The 20,190-nt window shown below is 38.3% G+C and overlaps 1 protein-coding gene across 6 annotated transcripts in view; it reads right to left on the bottom strand.

Annotated features, from left to right (window-relative positions):
* limch1a (LIM and calponin homology domains 1a) overlaps positions 1 to 20,190 on the bottom strand; it is a 50,431-nt gene that overhangs the window by 7,894 nt on the left and 22,347 nt on the right. For 2 of the 6 annotated variants that reach the window (XM_026203920.1, XM_026203919.1), the window contains exons 4-25: positions 20,182 to 20,190; positions 19,633 to 19,663; positions 19,396 to 19,506; positions 19,092 to 19,293; positions 18,654 to 18,894; positions 18,242 to 18,421; positions 16,953 to 17,291; positions 16,057 to 16,338; positions 14,811 to 15,104; positions 12,309 to 12,620; positions 10,567 to 10,959; positions 9,592 to 9,930; positions 8,927 to 9,142; positions 7,360 to 7,389; positions 6,390 to 6,522; positions 6,151 to 6,308; positions 4,990 to 5,446; positions 4,059 to 4,338; positions 2,970 to 3,088; positions 2,098 to 2,176; positions 909 to 934; positions 135 to 248 (exon numbers count right to left, since the gene is read on the bottom strand). The exon at positions 20,182 to 20,190 is cut by the window's right edge and continues 98 nt beyond it. In XM_026203920.1, coding sequence (XP_026059705.1) covers positions 135 to 248; positions 909 to 934; positions 2,098 to 2,176; positions 2,970 to 3,088; positions 4,059 to 4,338; positions 4,990 to 5,446; positions 6,151 to 6,308; positions 6,390 to 6,522; positions 7,360 to 7,389; positions 8,927 to 9,142; positions 9,592 to 9,930; positions 10,567 to 10,959; positions 12,309 to 12,620; positions 14,811 to 15,104; positions 16,057 to 16,338; positions 16,953 to 17,291; positions 18,242 to 18,421; positions 18,654 to 18,894; positions 19,092 to 19,293; positions 19,396 to 19,506; positions 19,633 to 19,663; positions 20,182 to 20,190 — 4,345 coding nt within the window. The remainder of the gene's footprint in view (positions 1 to 134; positions 249 to 908; positions 935 to 2,097; positions 2,177 to 2,969; positions 3,089 to 4,058; positions 4,339 to 4,989; positions 5,447 to 6,150; positions 6,309 to 6,389; positions 6,523 to 7,359; positions 7,390 to 8,926; positions 9,143 to 9,591; positions 9,931 to 10,566; positions 10,960 to 12,308; positions 12,621 to 14,810; positions 15,105 to 16,056; positions 16,339 to 16,952; positions 17,292 to 18,241; positions 18,422 to 18,653; positions 18,895 to 19,091; positions 19,294 to 19,395; positions 19,507 to 19,632; positions 19,664 to 20,181) is intronic. The other 4 variants (XM_026203921.1, XM_026203923.1, XM_026203924.1 and 1 more) reach the window with 4 other exon arrangements.

Genomic DNA, 20,190 nt, shown 5'->3' with positions numbered 1-20,190 from the left:
AGAGAATGTGAAGGGGAAGACAGGAACAGATGGTAAATTGCTAACCAGAACACAACAACAGAGATAGTTGTCTCTACAGAACAGCAGGTGCTCACTTCTCTCAGACAAACCTAACCCCGAGCTGGCTTCTGTACCTGCAGCAGGCGTTCCTGCTCCTGCTGCCACCTCTCCTGTCGTCTGCGCTCCTCATTAGGATCCCATGTCCAGTGATCAACCCTTTTTGCAAGGTTTGACATTGGGGTTTCAATCTGATCACGCACGCACGCACACACACACACAAAGTACACACATACATACACACAAACACACACACAGAAGCAGAAAGGAAATAAAGGAAAGTAGGTAAGAAGACAGGGTGCATCTATGCTGTTCTTACTAGGTATGAGCATAAGTAATGATCAATTACTAAAAATCAGTTAACGTGCCAAAACTTTATTTTGTGATTTGTTAAAGTAACAATTTGAGTGGTACTTTGCCGCTGACAAGATTTCAAAAATTTAAGTTGAAGAGCTAAAAACTGAAATAAAAATTAAATCAAAGCTATTTTATATATATATAATTTTTTAATTAAAAAAAAAAGTATAAATAAATATAAAAGTTCATATAAAATATGAATGCAACAGAATGCATCAACACTTTTTAACTATTTGTGTTGGAACTTGACACGCTGTATTGAAAGCATAAAGCTACTGGTGCGATACACTGAAACTTCAGTGAAAAGCAGTGCAACAGCAAACATGCCACAGACAATCTGTTCCAATCAAGCCAGTACTCTAACAGCCAAAATGACCAAAATGTTACAATGAATGACTAACGAAGGAAAAGAAGAGTGAAAGGAAATGCAGAAAGAGGAAATAAAGAGAGATTCAGGAAGAGTGGGTGAGATTTTGGCTTACTTAAATACTTACACAATCAATGGAGTAGTCAATCCCCTCTGTGGAGGAAAGAAGAGGGGAAACTCATCATATACTAAATCTCTTCATGTGCTAATGAAAGCAATAGCACCATAGGATTTCAAACAGGTAAACAGAGTATTAAACATTAAAATGACTCAGAAGAAAAAACAGTTGAGACTTGATGTCTTTATTTACACCCGGTACTAACATCCATCTGGTGATCCTTGTTATTATTATAATTATTACTCACTTGCATCTCCAATTGATCTCCTGTGTCCAATTATGATCAGATTTTAACAGGTCTCATTGTGTTACTATATTTATATACTTCACCACTTCCAAATATGGTTTGAGGGATTCAATCACTGATTTTGGACTCTGTTTTATGTAGCTGCCCACTTATGATTCTATCACCTGAGATGGATATGAATAACTGGCATAAGCAGAGGCAAAGACAAGAAGGATCTATTCTCTGAGAGTCGTAAATCTAGACATGAATACAACAGAAAAAAGCAATAACGCAGAGCATCTTCATTTCAGTTACTGTGCATGACTGTACAATGATCCGACTAAAGAAATCTAATCTATAGTCACAGAGTGCTGACACATGTCCATGGGTCCATGCTACGGATGCCTGATGAGGACAAAATGGCACTCAGCTCTATGTTTAGAAGGAAAGAGTGGGGTAAGATGTGAGAGTGTTTAAACTGAATAAGCTTACTCCATGCTCCTCTACACTCAAAAACCAGTTTATAAATCTGTAGTGCCTCATAATGTCCTCAGCAGACAAACATTTACTATACAATGCACCTCCACAGGAGTAGTCAAAGGAGGCGGACAAACGAGAGATGACCAGCGATGGGCAGACGGAGCGTTTGCTGTTCGTGGGGAAGGAAGCCCTGTGTGATTAGTTAATCTATCGGTTTTACCTGTTGGAGAGAAGAACTCCCAGCGTAATCTAGAGCTATTAGAGGTTTGTGAGGACTCTAACAGACCCACACACACACACACCAAATGACAGAGGGGAAGTCAATGAAAGAGACAAAAAGCAAGAGAAAAAAATAGAAAAACATAAACCAGGAAGAAAGGTAACCCCAAAAGAGGATTTAGGGGAGTTAAACGAACAACTAAAAGTGGGAAAGTTGGAATAGGGATTCGTTTGGTCATCACATTATGAAAGATTAAAGTGGAGTTGTATTACCTGTCAATGAGAGCGAGCATGAAGTCTTGCTTGACTCGGCAGTTGAACTCACATCACATGAACTATAGACCGAATTGAGCTGAGGGGAATGAAAAGAAAGTCATTCCTGTTTTCACAGTCAAAATTTAAATAAAAGCAGGTTTCCAATAGAATACACCCCTGTTGGAAAATCCAGCATATGATGGTTAGGTATGTTTTGAAGCATGGCAGCTGGTTTGAGCTGGTTCTGAGCAGGAGTTAGTTGCTTACGACAAGCTTATGATGACCAGCTAGGGACAAGCTCCAGACCAGCTACTTATGACCAGCTAAAGACCATCTTAAACCAGCTCAAACCAGCAGCCATGCATCAAAACATACCTATCCAGCATATACTGTTTTTTTTCAACAGGGACAATAGCACATTCACCTCCATTTTAAAAGGTATGCTATTAAGGTATTAAGCACTGACAAAAATTAGCTGTATAAATAATTACGGGATAATATACAGTCAGCTGTACATACAGTCAGAAAATTATCAGTCCATCATCCTGCTCATTACATGGCAAACTGGTTTAATTTTATTCATGATTTATTTGGATATTTTATTTATGAGACTGTGGACATAAAACTAATACAACTATATGGGAAATTACACATTTGGGTCAGTTAAACAGTTTAGTAGTCATGAATGCAAAGACACCGACCAATAAGAATAAAGTATTAAGTTCAAAGATTTAAACAAGATAATGTCATACAAAATAATAAAGACTACTCTTAACTAATTGCTTACTTTCAGCCAGCCCAAGGGTCTAACTTCAAGAATCAGCCGATGTATTTGAAAATCATTGAATAATTGTTTTATTAAAATTGAAGAGAGAGAAATCAAGGCCCACCTGCTCGGTGCTGGACGCATCAGTTGGTGGGACGGGGTGTGTCTGAGTGAGTTCTGTCACTATGGTTGTTGTAACAACACAGCTGCGCTTCATCATTGTGTCAGGCACTGGCTGCTTTCCTGAAGAAATAGGAAACTACTATAAGTTAATATAAAAATGATTCAGTCTACCTCTGCTTTAAACAAGTCACATCTTTATGTTTTTGCTCAATTAGAATTTGTATGTATTTGCCCTAAAGGGTTAAGTATTTTAACACCTGCTGTAATGGATGTCGCTGAAGTGAAATATGGGCAGCTTAGGGTCAATATATTAAGGTGAATAGATGCAAAAAATTGAACTACTTTCACTACTTAAAATGATAGTCCACCTAAAAAGGAAAATGATGTCATTATTTACTCACCCTATTGCCATTCCAAACCTGTATGCATGTCTTAGTTTTGTGGAAGATTTTGAAAAATGTCAGGAAACATAACTGTAGCCCATTGACTTCCATTGGCTGTGTCCAAAAGCTTGGGCTGCGGACTTGTTGCCCTGCTGCCATATCAGACAATGACTAGCAGGAGGTGTTTGTGCTCAAAGGCACCAATCTTTGGTGATAAAAAAGCGAATATTTAATAACTATAATACTAATTTCTCGCTACAAATAACATCAAGAGTTGGTCAGAAACATACATTGTACACAAACTATGTATAAAACACAAATTGCCATCCTTATTTTTTAAGCTCAACTATCATGAAATGGGACGCACAGGATTGTGTCATCATTTTTCACCTTTCGGACACAGCCATTGTATGGACCAAAAAAAAAAAATTATAATAATAATTAAAAACATTGTAACACTGTAACATTTCTCTAAATATCTTCTTTTATGTTCCACAGAAGAAAGAGATGCATACAGTTTACAGAGGGTGAGCAAGTGATCACAGGTTTTCATTTTGGATGGAATTATCCCTTTAATGATCAAAATAAAATTATTTTTGTACTGGGGAAGAAGTTTTGATTTTTGAACGTTACAATAAACAATCAGCTCGGCCTAAGAATGTTGTTGCATCACAACAAAATCTGTGGCTAATATTAGAATTCTCAACCTTCTGGTTCTGACAGCAACAGTGTAGTTGAGGTGTCTTCTTCCTGAGGACTAAGAGAACACTTTTTTCCCTCCTTTATGACTTCTTTCTCCTTGTCAGAAATGGAAGTCTGTACGTTTTGCTGGTGTTCTGAGGCTTCTAAAACAATGAGCTCCTCCTTTTGTTGACTCTGAGTATCTGGCTTTGGAGGTGAGGAAGAGACGTTGATTTGAGGACACAACATAGAATCTTTGTCATCCCTCTCTCTGCTGTCACCGTTCACACGGATCAGCCCATCACTCTGTAATAAAAAAACAACACCACACATTTATTTAAGCTGATTATTATCAGCTTAAACCTCTAAGATAATTAACTTGCCTTCACGTCGTTCTTGCGTGAAACTCATAAGGAGCTACTGTATCTAGCAAGAGGTTTAGGTTGGTCTTTATCATAGAATGGAAGCCAATGGCAACCACAACGTCATCAGTCTCATACATTTTCAATATATGGAAAAATACATTATGAAAGATAATTTCTGTTGTGTTTTACGCAAAAAAAATTAAGAGAGGGAATAAAATCGAATTTTATGAAATGGATGTACATTTACTTACCTCTTTTAATTAATTGATTTAATTATTTTGCTTCATTTTATGTTTATAATTCTACTTTGGCTTCAGGTATAGTAGAAATATTTAAATTTTAAAAGTCAAATATTTAATTTTGTAAAAAGCATTTTGCCTTGTGTTTTCTCATACAATATAAACAGGTCTATAACTGCCTTTATATTTTTTTAGATCATCACATGGTAAGATAATCACTTTGGAAAGATTATCACACTTCGAGGTCCTAAAAGTTTGAAAATCTCAGCATCTCTAGCCATTCAACCCAATCTTTTTGCCATTGTTAAATGAATTTGCTTTAGATATTACAGTCCAAGGAACGTCATACTTGCCTTCACTGATTTGTGGAGGCTTTGGCTGAATTTGGGCTGGCTGTAGGGCTTTGGGGTGATCAGGGGTACAGGCTTCAGTGGAGCCGGAGGAACTCTTGTGGGTGCTGACAGGACTTCTGGAGCTTTGGAGGTCTCAGAAGGTAATGGTTCAGGGGTTGGTGCCTGTTTTTGTGCAGTCTTCTGGTCTGTATAACCACTGTGGTGTGTTTGGGTAGTCTGTTCAGGCTCTGGGACCTCTGCTTCTACTAAGGTGGTGCATGTCAGCTTCTTCTCGGGTTGATGAAGTGGTGACGTGTGCATTGGTGGAGCAGCAGAAGGCAGTTTGGGGAGCTGGAGTTTCTCCAATATGGCATCGCTGATGGTGAAACGGAGAGCATAGCGCTGTAGCACAGCTGCTTTCTCTTCTGGGGTGGAGGCCTTACAGTATTGTTCATGTAGTTCCTGTTCCCTACGCTCTCTGAAAGCCAAAGAGTGAGATCAATAGAATGTCAATTACATAGTAGAATGATAATTAATTAATCAATATAGATTAATGATAAATGTTTAATTGTGAAAAAAGTTTTGGGGTACTAACACTGCATTGTCAACTATTTTTTCATAATTACTAACCTTGACATACAGTCATAATGGTCTGTAGGTGGCTGGTCACACTAAACAAGCTTTATTAGGTGAACAAAAATATTATATTTATAAAATCTAAAAATATATATATTTTTTTTAAATTCTAAGAAATAACAAAATATTACATACACTAAAGAATTTCAATGCTTTTAAAAGAAGTCTCAGTTGCTCATTAAGTATTACGTATTAATCAAAGTATTATTTAATCAAAAACTGTAATACTGTGAAATATTATTGCAATTCAAAATAACTCTTTTTCATTTAAATATGCAAAGCTGAAATTTCAGCAGCCATTAATCTGGTCTTCAGTGTTACGAATTATTTTTATATGCTGATTTGAATCCAAAAATTTAAAACATGCTCATCATAGAAGGTGTATTTTAGTCAAGATGTCACCCTAAGCCTTGATCAATTCTAAAAGGTTGCTTCACTAAAAAGCAGTCAATTTTGCACTTTGTATTTCAATACCAATGCTTCATATTCACTAAACCCATGATCTGCTAAATCAGGAGGGGATAGAGATTTCAGTTTGTGTCTCACTTCTCCTCTACGATTTCTTTGTATGTCTTGATGCTCTTCCTGCGATGGCCAGATCCTCCGTCTGCTGTCATTAGCTTCTCCATCATCTTCCTCTCTTCTTCCTTTTTGATCAAATCTTGAGATGCACTTCTCCTCCGATTCTTCCAGCGAGCCAAGTCCTACATGTAGAAGCCAGAGAATGTACACACTCGTGTGTGTGAGCTCATTAAACATTGCTTGTGTGGGTTTGTATGACTCACGTCCTGCCACTGGTCCTCCTCCTCTTTGAGTTTGTTGTACTGGTTGTGTAGGAGCTCATGTCGTGATTGGCTGTGTGGCCGAAGGTACGCCATCTCATCCTCTTCATCACGCATGTCAATCAAACTCATACTCCTTTGAACAACAAACAAAAACAGGTATGTTTACAAGTGCTGTAACGTTTTTAGCTGAAGAAGGAAAGGTGCAATCACAGCCAGATCGAAAATAACAACACATCTCTTCCTCTGAGACCTGAAGGCACAAAAATAGGAAATTCTTGATAAAAAAAGTATGTATGTGTATTATATATATATATATATATATATATAAATAATGACAGTATGATGTTAAAGAGGAATGACATAGATAAATGGAGATATGTTAGTGCAAGAGCAACACATGGTTATTGGGACCATGACCAATGCAAACAGAACTACAAGAAAAATGTCAATTTTTGACAACATAATTTCTTTTTGCTCAAGAAACCCCCATGTTGTTCAAAACCCATATTATCATGATACCATATTAAATTTATGTTCTCATTTAATTCAAATCGGATGACTTTGGTGCACACGAGTCACATTTACATATTTTTGAAGCTTGTAAACTCCAATTTATAATAAATGCATGGAAAAGAAAAGAGAGAGTAGCACATTTGTGTTTTTCTCCCTCACATAGTCATCGATTTAGAACGACATGAGGAGTAAAGGCTGAATATTCCTTTAATACAGGGAGCTGAAGTATCCACCACAGCAAACCATGAGAAAGAGTGAAACACATTATTACATGCATGTGTAGGGGCAGGCTTGACTTTTGAAAATGCATGCACAAAGTTCAAGAGAGAGTTTAGAAAATGGTTGTATCTTTATGTGAACAGAGACACTGCTGAATGCATGTGTAATGTACAGTACATGCAACTGCTCAGTTCTGCAGCAACAGTAGAAATACAGAGAGAAAGGAAAATAAACTTACTCTGTGTCAGAAACACTAGTAGCTCTGAATCTAAAACATTAATGGATAAAAAAAAAACAATGTAAATAAAGTGGAGCTTTAAAGAAAAAAATGGTTGAACATAATAGAACACTAATTACATATCTTTAAAAAAAATATTATTAGGCCTACCCAGGGCCATCCTTATGGGGGGTGAAACTGGTGCGGTCACAACGGGCCCCACATTTGAATAAGCAGTTAAAATTTACATTTTTTAAAAATAATTTTTTAACATACATACATACACACACACACACACTGCTCAAAACTATTTTAAGGAACACTTTTTAATCAGAGTAAATCAAGTCAATTAAACTCCTGGTCAGGGCAGCCTAAGTACATCAACCCATTGCCACCAATGGATCTACGATCATCTTAGGCTTACGAAGCTTTTGGGAAACGCAGACCAGGTCAATTAAGTAGCACAGGGGGTTGTTAATCAGTTTCAGCTGCTTTAGTGTTAAAGAAATTAACAACATGTACACTGAATGTGCAACGAGATGACCCACAAAACAGGAAGGGATTTATAGGTGGAGGCAACTGACATTTTTTACCTTTTTGGACTGTTTTTCACTAGTTTTACATTTGGCTAGGGTCAGTGTCACTACTGGTAGCATGAGTCAATACTTCGACCCTACAGAAGTTGCACAGGCAGTCAAACTCTTCCAGGATGCAACTTCAACATGTGTATGTATGTGTACATCTATATAGCTCTGTATCTCTCTCTCTCTATGTGTGTGTGTGTGTGTGTGGTCTGTATATCTCCGACCAAACAATCAGAAACCGACTTCATGAGGCTGGCCTGAGGGTCTGACGTCCTCTAGTGGGCCCTGTGCTCACTGCCCCGCACAGCTCGATTGGCATTAGCCATTAGGTATCGGGATGAAACCTCAGCACCTCAGACTGTCCAGAAGCTCAGTGATACCCTGGTCCACCATCAGATGGCATTCAGCCCCCTGTAGGTTGTTAATTTTTATTGCCATCAAACGATGTGGCATCCTTTCATTTCTAACACATTACCCAGTCCATATCAGTATAGATATCCAGCATCATATTTTTCATGATTTAGATCTAAGGTGTTTTCAAAATGTTCCTTAAATTTTTTTGAGCAGTTTATATATGTTTCTGTGTGTATATAATGTCTGATTTCTGAAATCTGATTTCACAAAACATGTCACTAAAATGAGTTCTCAACAGCATTTCATAATGACTTTAAAGGTGCTGTAAGTGATGTTAGCCATTTCACGAACTCCCCCCAGTTTAGTCACTGCATTAAAGCATCTGCTCCTTCCAAAATTCCACCTTCTAATGACACGTAAAAGCAAATCTAAACTTCTAAAAATAAAAAAGGTTGCTTTTCACTAATAAAATCTCTTACAGAACCTTTAAGGATAACCATTGCATCAATGAACAAATTAAGGTGAAACAGTGATAAAATGCGGAGACACAAGCATGGGACACAATCTCATTCCATGCAGAAATACAAAACTACATTTCAATCAGAGCTGTTTTCAAAAGTAATAAATTGGTCCTGAAAGTGCTTTCTCACATTGGGGGGAGATCATCGTCTTCCTGCCAAAGGGGCCGACGTGGGGGCTGGTGAGGTGTGGGGGAGGGGGTTTTGGTAAAGGTCTCATCTTTAATAAGACTTTCATGCCCCACCACACCCACAGAGCCCGCCTCCTGCCTGTCCATCATCTGAGGGCACTTCCTAGGCGTGTCCTCAGCATCTCTTGGGGGCGGGGCCACAGAGCTAAGGGTGAAGCTGAGAAATTTGCCAAGGTTACTAAAGCAAAGCAGTGCTGTGAAAGGGAGGCTGAGGCTCTGTTCTCTGACTACAAACACGCATCTCCAGAGAGAATAGTCAAAACAAGTGAAGAAAAATGGGCTGTCATAGATAGATATATATATATAGATATATATATATAGATATATATATATATGACAAAGATTAGAAACAGAGAATAAATTCAGTTTTTCAAGAAACTCCAATCCATTCACATATATTAGTAAACAGACAATAGCCACCAAAAATCACTGATGCACAAGACATTCATCTCTTCTCTGTACTCGGAAAATCATCTACACACAACATGCTCAAATCCCCATCTAAAAAATGTATACCGATTTAAACTATGTCCTTTTGCAAGGACACCACAAAAAAAGCATTCAGAGCATTCAGAGGCAAACGCTTCATTCCTAAAGGGTCCTAACCTGTCCAGAGACAGGGCTGTCTCTTGCTCTCTTGGCTTGAGGTATGACTGCGATCCACTGACAGGACTGATTTTATGCTTGACAGCACCGGGTTTGGGCAGAAAAGCATTAAAAGCCTGTCCTGCACTTGGCTTTTGGTAAGATCCGGTCCTTTGTGCAAGCATGTCATCCTTCTCAAAATATGACAGTTGATCATCATGCCCACATTTATCATCATCATCATCGTAACCGCCAGAGCGATTGGCGTTAGTTGCAGAAGAACGTACAATGTCGGGGTTCTTGTCTGTGACTACAGCAACTGGAACAGGTGTCTTTGTTACTTGGCTGACTGGTTCATTTCTGTCAAAACAGCATATGCTGATAACTAACTTGGAAAATGAAACTCAGTTTGATATAACGCAATATTCTCCAAGTCCAAACTTCATGCAAGCTGGTTGAAAACAAATGCACACCTACATTTCCCTAAGAACAAAACACACACTCATGTGAGATGTTCTGTGTGATTTTTAGCTTATTGCTGAAGTGTTCTGGGTGGTTTCTATTGCATATTGGCTTCTAAGGAATTCTGGAAAATTGTATCCTGGTCAAAGCATTTAGATTTTTAGATATCTAGATAGACTGTGTCTCTTTCAGTGTAAATCTATGTTTTTCCCTCAATTTATTGTCTGCCAGGCAATAAACTAGTGATGCACGTTAAAGTATCAATAATCACTCAACACTGGAGTTTCATTTTTTATCATTATTGGTCAATATTGGATATTTAATTTGCTAATTATTCATATCTACAATCCATAAATAATTTAGACATTTAAATAACTACTTCAATATTTATATTTTCCTTAGACAACTCTACTAAAATATAAATACTGTGCTCAAAGGGAAAGAGTATGTTCCACCACGCCACAAAGCATGTTAGACTCATGCATTATCAACAAAGAGAAGTTTGAGACTGCTAGTTAGTCTTGCTTGTACCACCTCTGTCCAATCTTGGTTCTCTTTGTCTTTATGCTTCTTTCAAAATATTGCAGATCTCTTTCTCCACTCGTTCCTTTCTGGGATAAGGAAGCTGCTGTAGCACACTGTCTCTTTGAACCCGGCTGTGGGAGGAATCTGTTATATGAAGTCCCGCTTGCTGGCTTCTGTAATGCTCCTGTTCTACGAGCTAGCATGTCGTCCTTTTCTATATCTGGTTGCCTCTCTTCTTCTTCATCCTCTTCATCAGCCTCCCTCTCATCCTTTGCTTTCTCAGCTAGTTCCACATCCAGCACTCTGCGCTCGGTGGAAGTCAAAGGCTTTTTAAGGTCAAACATAACAGAGTTCGGAGGTTCAGGGGTCACGATGGGAGGAGGCTCAGGGTTTGCATCTCCACTAAGTTAGTTCATAATGTGTGAGACGTGAAAGGAAAGAGAGAAACAATGAGTCATAGACAGAAAAGAAAAAAATTGGGGGGGGGGGGGGGGGGGCAGATAATGCAGATACAGCCAATGCAAGATGCAGTCCAGTGGGAACCAAAGCAACTGCATTGCAGTTACTCAAAACTACCGAAACACAGTTTATTACTCTCTTACACAAGCACAAACACATATTTCATATTTTTTACTGTTTTTACACAGACTCTGAAATTTCAGTTCACACCACCACTGTGACACATTCACAGCTAATTTCTCTCCTAAACAGGCCAGAAAAGTTATTTTTTTCACACAACTTGTGGGCGCTCCAGTTGTTAGCAACATGCTAACAGCCTCACTGCAAGCCATTCACAGCTAATTTCCCTCCTAAATAGCCCAAACATCATGAATGATGTTGTTAGCATCAAGATAACCACCTTACTCTAAGCCATTCACATCTAATCCTAAACAGGCCAAAAAAAAACTAAGTTTTAACGTCATTCAGGGGTGCCCTGGTTGTTAGCATCATGCTAACACTCTCAATTATAAGCCAAAATGAGAACAGTTTTAAGCTTCATTCATTCAGTGGTGCTACAGTTGCTTGCATCATGCCAACATTCTCTCAAGGCATGAGTTCTCCTTCATAAACCTCAGTGAGATGAAATCAACATGCCCTGTAAATGCAGCATCACTGCTAAGATCACTTCACACGAACTCCAACACATGAGGGTGAGTCTCTGCATGTAAGATCATTTGATAGACAAAACTTGGGCTTCTGAAACCAGGCGGTAAGATGACGTTGGTGTCTAAAGTGGTCATATTGTGAAGTAAACAATGAAATAAAGAAACTAATGGTGTGTTTACTGCTCTGCCATTTCACAGTATACCATAATTACTAGTTGAAAAATGTGGATGTTATTCAGAGCTGTTCATGTCCTCAGACTTAGAATTTCTTCTCCATGTCTATAAATGGCAAGATGAATGTGTGTAATCAATATACAAAACTTAATACATCATTTTATACACTTACAGTTTAGCAGCACATTGGCTATTTATTCAACTCTGTGATAGCAGCATCAAACTTGGTCTTTCATTTATTTTTAGTTTTTTCTTGTATCATGTGACATTAACAAGCTTAACTACATTTTACAACTGCCGTTTTGAGAGTTTTGTATGACGTTGTGGCAGTCAGGCTGTACAAGTCTCTTGACTAATATAAATCAGTGACCCTCAGAGAAAAATATGTGTGCATTTTGATCAGTTGTGCCTGAATGTGCATGTATTCATGCATCTATCCTAGTCTTCTTCTGTCTTCCTTTCTCTCCCTACCTGCCCACCGCTCTCTTTTTCAGTAAGGAGCCCAGTCCTATGGTGGGTACAGCAACAGGTGCCATCGAGAGGAGATACCGAAGCTTCTCTGCCTCGTTCCCCTGTCCCTCTCCCCCTTCCTCATCCTCCTCCTCTTTCCAGGAAGTACTCTCCATCTCTGTCACACCCCCAAATGTCACAAAACGCCGCCGTTCACCGGAGGAACGTTCTCGGCAACTGGCCAGGTCGTTCTTGGCAACCGTCATCTTGGAGGAAACAGAGAGGCAGCCTTTCTCAAGACACGTCTGACACAGAGGGACAATAGGGGCATCGCTGTTCGCACGCACACACATACATGACACGTGAGTAAAGAAGAGAAAGAGAGAAGAATTAGAGGAGCGAGGGAAAGAAAACGTGAAAACTAAAATATACTAATGCAGAAAGTCCACGTCAGTCTGACAGTCAAATCAATGGATTGTCTGGACGGGAATCTGTGTGATATCCGAATAAACCCACTGATGCTGATGCAAGCATGGCCTTTTGAAACATACAAAAGGGAAATTACTGAAGGAATGACACGCAGGCTTGGCTCTTCTACAACAGTTTAGTATGTCATCTAACACTCACATGCTCCCCTCCCTCATTCTCTGTGAGCATCTCTTGGTTTCAATAGTTGCCTTGGTGATGTCTATTTGCTAGAGAGGGGCTTCCCTCTGCTAACAGAATTTAGAGTCTCACAAAGGCCCACTTTAACAAACATCTCCACAACAGTGTAACAAGACAGAGCCCTATTACGCAGCACTCAAGCCAATAACAGACCAAGCTCCTTGGCTGTAAGCCTTGACTGTTTTAAATATATTTTAGGCTCACACTGTGTCTTAACCGGGCATAATACTTAAGCAGCAACAAGTAATTTGTCTGTCTACACTGTCAGCAAAAATACAGCGTAATGGTGCACAATCACAGCCATTCAAAACATATTTGAAGAACATACAGTCTTCTTGAAATATAAAAGCAGCCATATAATTCAAATGCAGACTTATTTATACTGCGTTCGAAAATTAGCTGTAGGATCAAAGACCAATAGGGGGTTTCAAGCATCAGAAAATAAAAATGTAATAACGCTTTTTAAGTTTTTTTTCCATATATGAGAATGTTTAATTTTATGTTTTTCTGAGCAAAAACATAATGAGTATCAATATCATAATTTCACACCTTGGAACATTTCCCCCCAATATTCTGACATTTTATTTTCACAAAAGTGATTTGAAATATGAAAGTAGACACCTTACTTGCATTTAACATGTTTTTGGTTTTTTTAGTCAATTTAATTTGATGCGGACAACAAAACGATGATGAGATGTCTCATCTTTGACCCTATTATAAGTTTGCTATATTATAAAACAAATTCTATAATATAAATGATATGAAAGTTTCGTATATACTGTTAGATAGCACTGGCTTTTATTTGACATTGTCCTAAAAGCAAAATAAATTATTTACATATTTGCTCTTATAATAGTATGTAAAAGTTAACACGTTATCTTTTTTATACCAAATATCCAATTATAATTTGAACTTGCATTACTGATTTTTTGTGTGTAAGCATCTTATCCTCACCAAGGCTGCATTTATTTGATCAAAAAACAGTAAAATAGTGGTACGGTGAAATATTTTAGCACAGTTTTAAACAACTGCTCAACTTTGTAATATTTTATAATGAAACGTATTCCCGTGATGACAAAGCGAAATTTTCAGCAGCCATTACTCCAGTCTACAGTATCACAAAATATTTTTAATATTCTGATTTGGTACAAGAGGAACATTTCTTATCAGTGTTAAAAAGAGTTTTGATCGTTTTTAAATAGTTTTGTGGAATATGGGATTTGATGAATACAAAGTTAAAAAGAACAAATATTTTCTAATTTGATTAATATGATTTCTTTCAATCTTTCTTACCCCAGACATTTGAACAGTAATGTATTTTGAATAGCATTTTGCTCTTACAACTATTGAGCAAGCTAAGAGTGTTACAGTGGAACCACTCAGTGGGAAAATTGTATAGAATTTACATGCAATGATTCTATTGAAATCGTGTTCCTGTAGCTCAATTAGTAGAGCGTTGTGTTATCAAGCGCAAGGTTAAGGGTTCGATTCCCTGGGAACACATAATAGATAAAAATTGATAGCCTGAATGCACTGTAAGTCGCTTTGGATAAAAGCTGCTGCTAAATGCATAAATTTAATGTAATAATTTAATTTATTGTATGTTGCTTTATTGCACCATATCTGGTTAGAACACAGTGTTAGACAACAATACCTGATCAATAATAATAATAATAAGCTTATATTCCTCTAGAAACTGGAGCTGTCTTCTGATTTATATGTAAACAAAACACAGAAAACACAATTTGAGTAATAAGCTCAAAGTTTCAGCAGTGTGAAACTTTTAAAAATGTACTGAAGCTGGTTGATGAGTCATGCTATGTCAGGGGTCAAGGGTAAAGGTCACATGTCAGGCACCTGCTCTCTGTATTCATCTTGAGCCTTTGCCATTTCTCCAGGTCTGATTGAGTGATGGTTGTTTGAGCCAATGACTGCCGGGGGTCCCTCTGTGGGACAGGCCCACTTTGGGCCCGCCTTCTGGCCAGGTCATCAGTCTTTACATTAGGGATCACCACCCTCGCCACTTTCTCTCTGTCTGTTCCCTCCTCCTTCTCCTTCTCCTGCTCACTCTCACTGTCTTTCTCAGGGGTCAGGAAGGGGTTGTCCTTGCGAGTTATGATTGACACTTCAGCAGGAGTGGAGTCAGACTCACTGTAGATCAGTATAAAGGTTACACCGAGCTAAGCAGGAGGAATGGCTTTTTGCCACACATGCAAATAACCAAAGTAAATATTTAGTTTAAATGTTATTTAAATGTAAATATTAAAAGGTTCCTTCACCCTCATCCTGTTCCAAACCCGTAAGACTGTTGTTCTTCTTCAGGACACAAATTAAGATATTTTTGATGTAGTCCGAGAGCTTTCTGACCCTCCATAGACAGCAGTGTAACTGTTTATTGACTGTTTCTTCTCCTCTAAGTGACCTTCTTTCGGTATTATCGAGAGTACACCGATGTATGCATGTGATGCTGCTGACGTAAAATACTCGATAACGGCAGAAGACGGTCACTTGGAGATGAAGAATTGTTGAATAAAGTCCTTATTTTTGTTTGCTTTGCACACAGAGTATTCTTGTAGCTTCGTAAAATTACCTTTGAACCACTGATGTCACATGGACTATTTTACCGATACCCTTGCTATGTTTCTGGGTCTGGGAACATTTCAGTTAAATTCCTCTCTATGAAGGGTCAGGAAGCTCTTTGATTTCATCAAAAATATCTTTATTTGTGTTCCAGAGATGAACGAAGGTCTTACAGGTTTTGGAACGACATGATGGTAAGTACTTAATGACAGTATTTTCATTTTTGGGTGAACTATCCCTTTAAAAGTATTGACATTTAAATAAAAATCAAACATTCATATTTAAAAAAATATTAGAAATAATTTTCCAACCTGGAAACTGTATTTTGCATTTTTTTATATATAAATTATTTAACAAATTATTTATTTTTAGTAGTTTTTTCTTCCATACTTTCAGTCACTTCCAGGATCCCAGTCTTTGTGTAAAATTTAAACCATGTATAATGTTACAGTTCCTAATAAATGTACCAAATGTGCATAAAAAAAGAGCAAAAGTGTTAGAAAGCGTGTTTGTTTTGAGGCACCTGCTATCTGTATTCATCTTGAGCCTCTGCCATGTCTCCAGGTCTGACTGAGTGATGGAAGTCTGGACCAATGACTGATGAGGATCTTTGGGAGGGTGTGGCCCTCTCCCAGTCCGCCTCTTGGCTAAATCATCTTTGAGTGGGTTTGGAACAACTATCTTCCCCTCTTCCTCTCTTTCATCTTCCTCATTCCCTTCTTTTCCCCTGTCTTTTTCAGGATTCAAGAAAGGATTGTCCTTACGAATAATGATTGGCACCTCAGGGGAGGCAGAGTCAGCCTGACTGTGGTAGAAATGTGGCATTATGAGAAACAGAACAAAAAATTAACCCATAATCCCGCAGAACACAGCAACAATACCAATACTGACAACTACAATTACCAATTTTAGTGGTATACACCTAATTTATATGTAATGTATGGACAAACTCTGTAATCAGAAAAGATACAAGAGCTACAGAGGCAAATAGAACCTCACTATACTACAAAAGTAAAGATATCAAAGAAAAACTTGTAGAACTGAAGGTTTGTTTAAAAGGTTAAACAGTCTTTATGTTCTATGAATCATTGGGCGGTTTGAAGAGAGAAGTTAAATTTTGTGTTATATCTGCTGTGTGTGTATTCTTTGAAAAAACTGGTATTTTTAAGCAAATTTTTAATTTTGAAGCCTGTAAGCCATTTTAGCCACTAGCCAGTATGTTTTGAGTAGTTGCTGTCCAGTTCTGGGGTGTTTTTTCCAAAGCGTCATTAGCAAACTATGGCCGCAAGTCTCTGAGATAAGACTTTGAAAAATCCCTGACCCAGAGAACATTGATCCAATAACATTGTGTTAGATTTGTCAAGCCAATATAACTAGTCCCTGAGCACGAGACCCTATCACTCTGGGTCACAAGCACACCTTTTTTTCTCCTGTTCCATCTTCTCCATCCTCTCCAACACGGCATGCTGGGATGCCAGTCTGATTCCCTCCCATTTTTCTCGGTCCTTCCAGCTACAAGAGCCTGGCAAGAAGTGATGTGCCACGCTGGGTTTAAACTGATTCATTCGTGCTCTGCGAGATGCAAGATCATCCTTTTGGACATCTGGAACCTTCCGTTCTGCCTCTTCATCATCATCTTCATCATTCGAATCCCACTGTTGTGGAGCAGCGGTGCACATGAACTCATTTTCACGACGGAGAATGATGTCAGGTGAAGGTGGTTTAGCTTTACTGGCCTCCACAGGGTTCACTATTGGACTGAGGGGAAAATTCGCCATGACATTTGAATATATTTTAGAAAAACAGAGTGCAACAGTGTGCTTCCACTTTTTTCCCATTCATTTTTTCCATACGTCATGATGACAATCAAATTAAAGAACAAGAAATTTAAAACTACTGATTTAAAGATGTTGATTTTGTGTTGGGGAAAAAATCCAATATGGTGCGTTATATTTTACATTTATTGCAAAATGGGAAGGCACTTAAGAGCTCTTTTAACATGATTTGCTTGTCATGATTTCTCTGATTGGTGGAAATTTCTCTGCAGAATCATGGGTAGTGTAGTTTTTACCAGGAATTCCGCTGCTGAACATAATAATTAAGAGTAAATTTAAACAGTGTTGATATACCGTCGATTAACAACCTTGTAGCCCACAGTAGATCATAGTTTAAAAGTTATCAATAAAAAATAACCTCCCGTGTAGAGAAAATACATGGGACCGTTGCACTCTATAAAGAAGAGATGTTAGTCTTTCCGTATCAGGAGTCTTTCAGAATAAGCCAAACTAGCATAAATAACATTTATGTTCAACCCAATAAAAAGTCACACACATATTCTCCTCATCGCAAATTAGCACAGATTCAGACTAGTCAGAATCACATCCAATTCATTCACAAGCTGACGAAACAAGTCAGTATAACTTCGCACTACCCAGCTGACATCCACTCAAAACATTAGCTAAGCTCCAAAGGCTAAAGCTAATTCACAACCATGTCAACTCCATGCTTTAATGTAGCTGAAACAATTCTTGGCAGCACAAATTCAAAGCAAAAGTATAAAGGGACATTTCTCACACAGCAACCTGGGGTTAGATGACAACTCATCAAGCTTTGTGGTTACCAGCACCTATCTTTAGCAACTAGCCCTAATGTAAACACAACTAGTTAGCAGTTTTAGTCACTGCATACACATGCATTCAACTGCTGACCTGTTATACCGCACAGGGGCAGGTAATACTTTTATTCCCGCCTTTTCCAGCTTTCTCATTTTATTAAGCTCCGCCTCCTCAAGCTCCACCCCTTTCTCATTCACCCAGGTGGAGTTTTTCTGGAACACAAGGCTTCGAGACACGACAGCCTCCTCTTTTAACACTTGTAAGCACTCTTGTCTGTGGACAGCAATGGGGATTTTTTCACAGCGCTCACCAACACACTTGTGGATAATACAGGATGAATCAAACAAACTCAGACAGATGAAACAGATGAAGCTTGTGTTCTGATTTTTGTAGAGATGTATTGATGTGTCTCAGCCATATTGCAGCCAGAAGTGGGATTTCCAGCCGCAAACTGAGAAATCAAACAAACCAAAGACTTACTGTCTATCATAGCAGCTTTGATTACCTGAGAGGTCTTTCTCCTCCTACAGGGGATGTGGAGTTGCTCAGACTCCTCCTGTCTTCCTCTCTGTCGCTCCTCCTCTTCCTCAGGGGAGCAGGAAGGTAGGTGGTCTGGTTGCTCTTGTTTGGCAGATACTGATTGAAGGGTAGAGCTACCCGAGGCTCTTTGTAGGACACGCGGCGGGCAGACATGTCATCCTTACGCACGTCTGGCAACTTTCTATTCCCAGCGTCACCTTCAGAGTCTGTCAGAAGGATATGTTTTTTTTTTTTTCAAGTTTTGGGTCATCTCCTAATCTCACCAAGGCTGTAATTATTTGATCAAATAAATACAGGAAAAACAGTACTATTGTGATATATTATTACACAATTACAGACAACATTGCCTGACTTAACATGATCTAGCATGATGACAAAAACTAAATAGAAGAGTAAGTCATACCATCACTGTTGCAGCGAATAACTGTGTCTGGGGAGGGTGTGTTCTGTGATCGTGAGCCAAATGAGTCGAGACTGTCAAACGAATCATCACGGCCATGCCTCGGAGGAGACAGCGAATCAGAGCGCTCTGATTCCCAGCTGTCAATATAACCGCTGTCCCTTATACTGCGCTTAGGGGAGTCTAAATCTTCATTGACACCCTCCTACACATCAGATGTTCATAAAAAAAGATAATGAAAAACATAATAGTGTATTGATTGGAATTGATTTGATTTATCAGGCTATTTTAAAGGTTTAGAGTTTACCTTTCGCATCATGGAAAGAAGCCCTTCAAACTCTTTCAGGTCGAGTGTGGGGCCGTTATATGTTGCACAGCTGTTAGCAGCTTTTCCAAGCCAGTATATGGTTATGAGCACCTAATCAGTCAAAAACACAGAGGAGACGTTTATCCAATCAGCAAAAATGTAAATCTGTAAATTTGCATGTAAAATGTAAATGTAAACTGGCATGCAAAGATTATGAAAATTGTTCAGTGTACTTACATTCTTCAGCTTTCTACTGCAGTCAGAGCCCCTACAGCAGAAAGAGAGAGATTTTTTTTCAGGATTATTTGATAAAGTTCAAAAGAACCTTTTTTTTTTACCAATATAAGTCTTTGCAAATGTAAAGCTAACTTTTGCTCAATTTAATAAATCCTTTCTGAATGTTACATCTTAAATTGTAAACACTAGTGTAACAGTAGTGTAAGATCATCTAATACCTACTTGTATTGGGGTTTAGCAAATTTCAAAATTCTCCAAAAAAAAAAAAACAGCTGGCTTAGTTTAAGCTTCATTTAAACAATCAAAATCAGCAATTAAAACAAAAAATAGCTTCTTTCGCAAAAACAGCTTGTTTTCAGATTGGATAGTTAATGTAAATCTATGCTCTTAGAAGAAAAAGATGAGCTGCTGTGGTTGACTAAAAGGCAAGATGTCCTATAGCCACCAAATTCATTATGATTTATCCCATTCATTTTTCTGCACTTAATCCGTCTCCTCCTCCTCCTTATACTGTCTGGTCTGTTCACGCATACACAAACACACACATACGTTAAGTTT

Source organism: Carassius auratus, chromosome 26 (assembly GCF_003368295.1).
Source record: "Carassius auratus strain Wakin chromosome 26, ASM336829v1, whole genome shotgun sequence".
NCBI lineage: Eukaryota > Metazoa > Chordata > Actinopteri > Cypriniformes > Cyprinidae > Carassius > Carassius auratus.
Note: the sequence above shows the minus strand (reverse complement) of the source record. Positions and strands in the feature narration are given on the sequence as shown.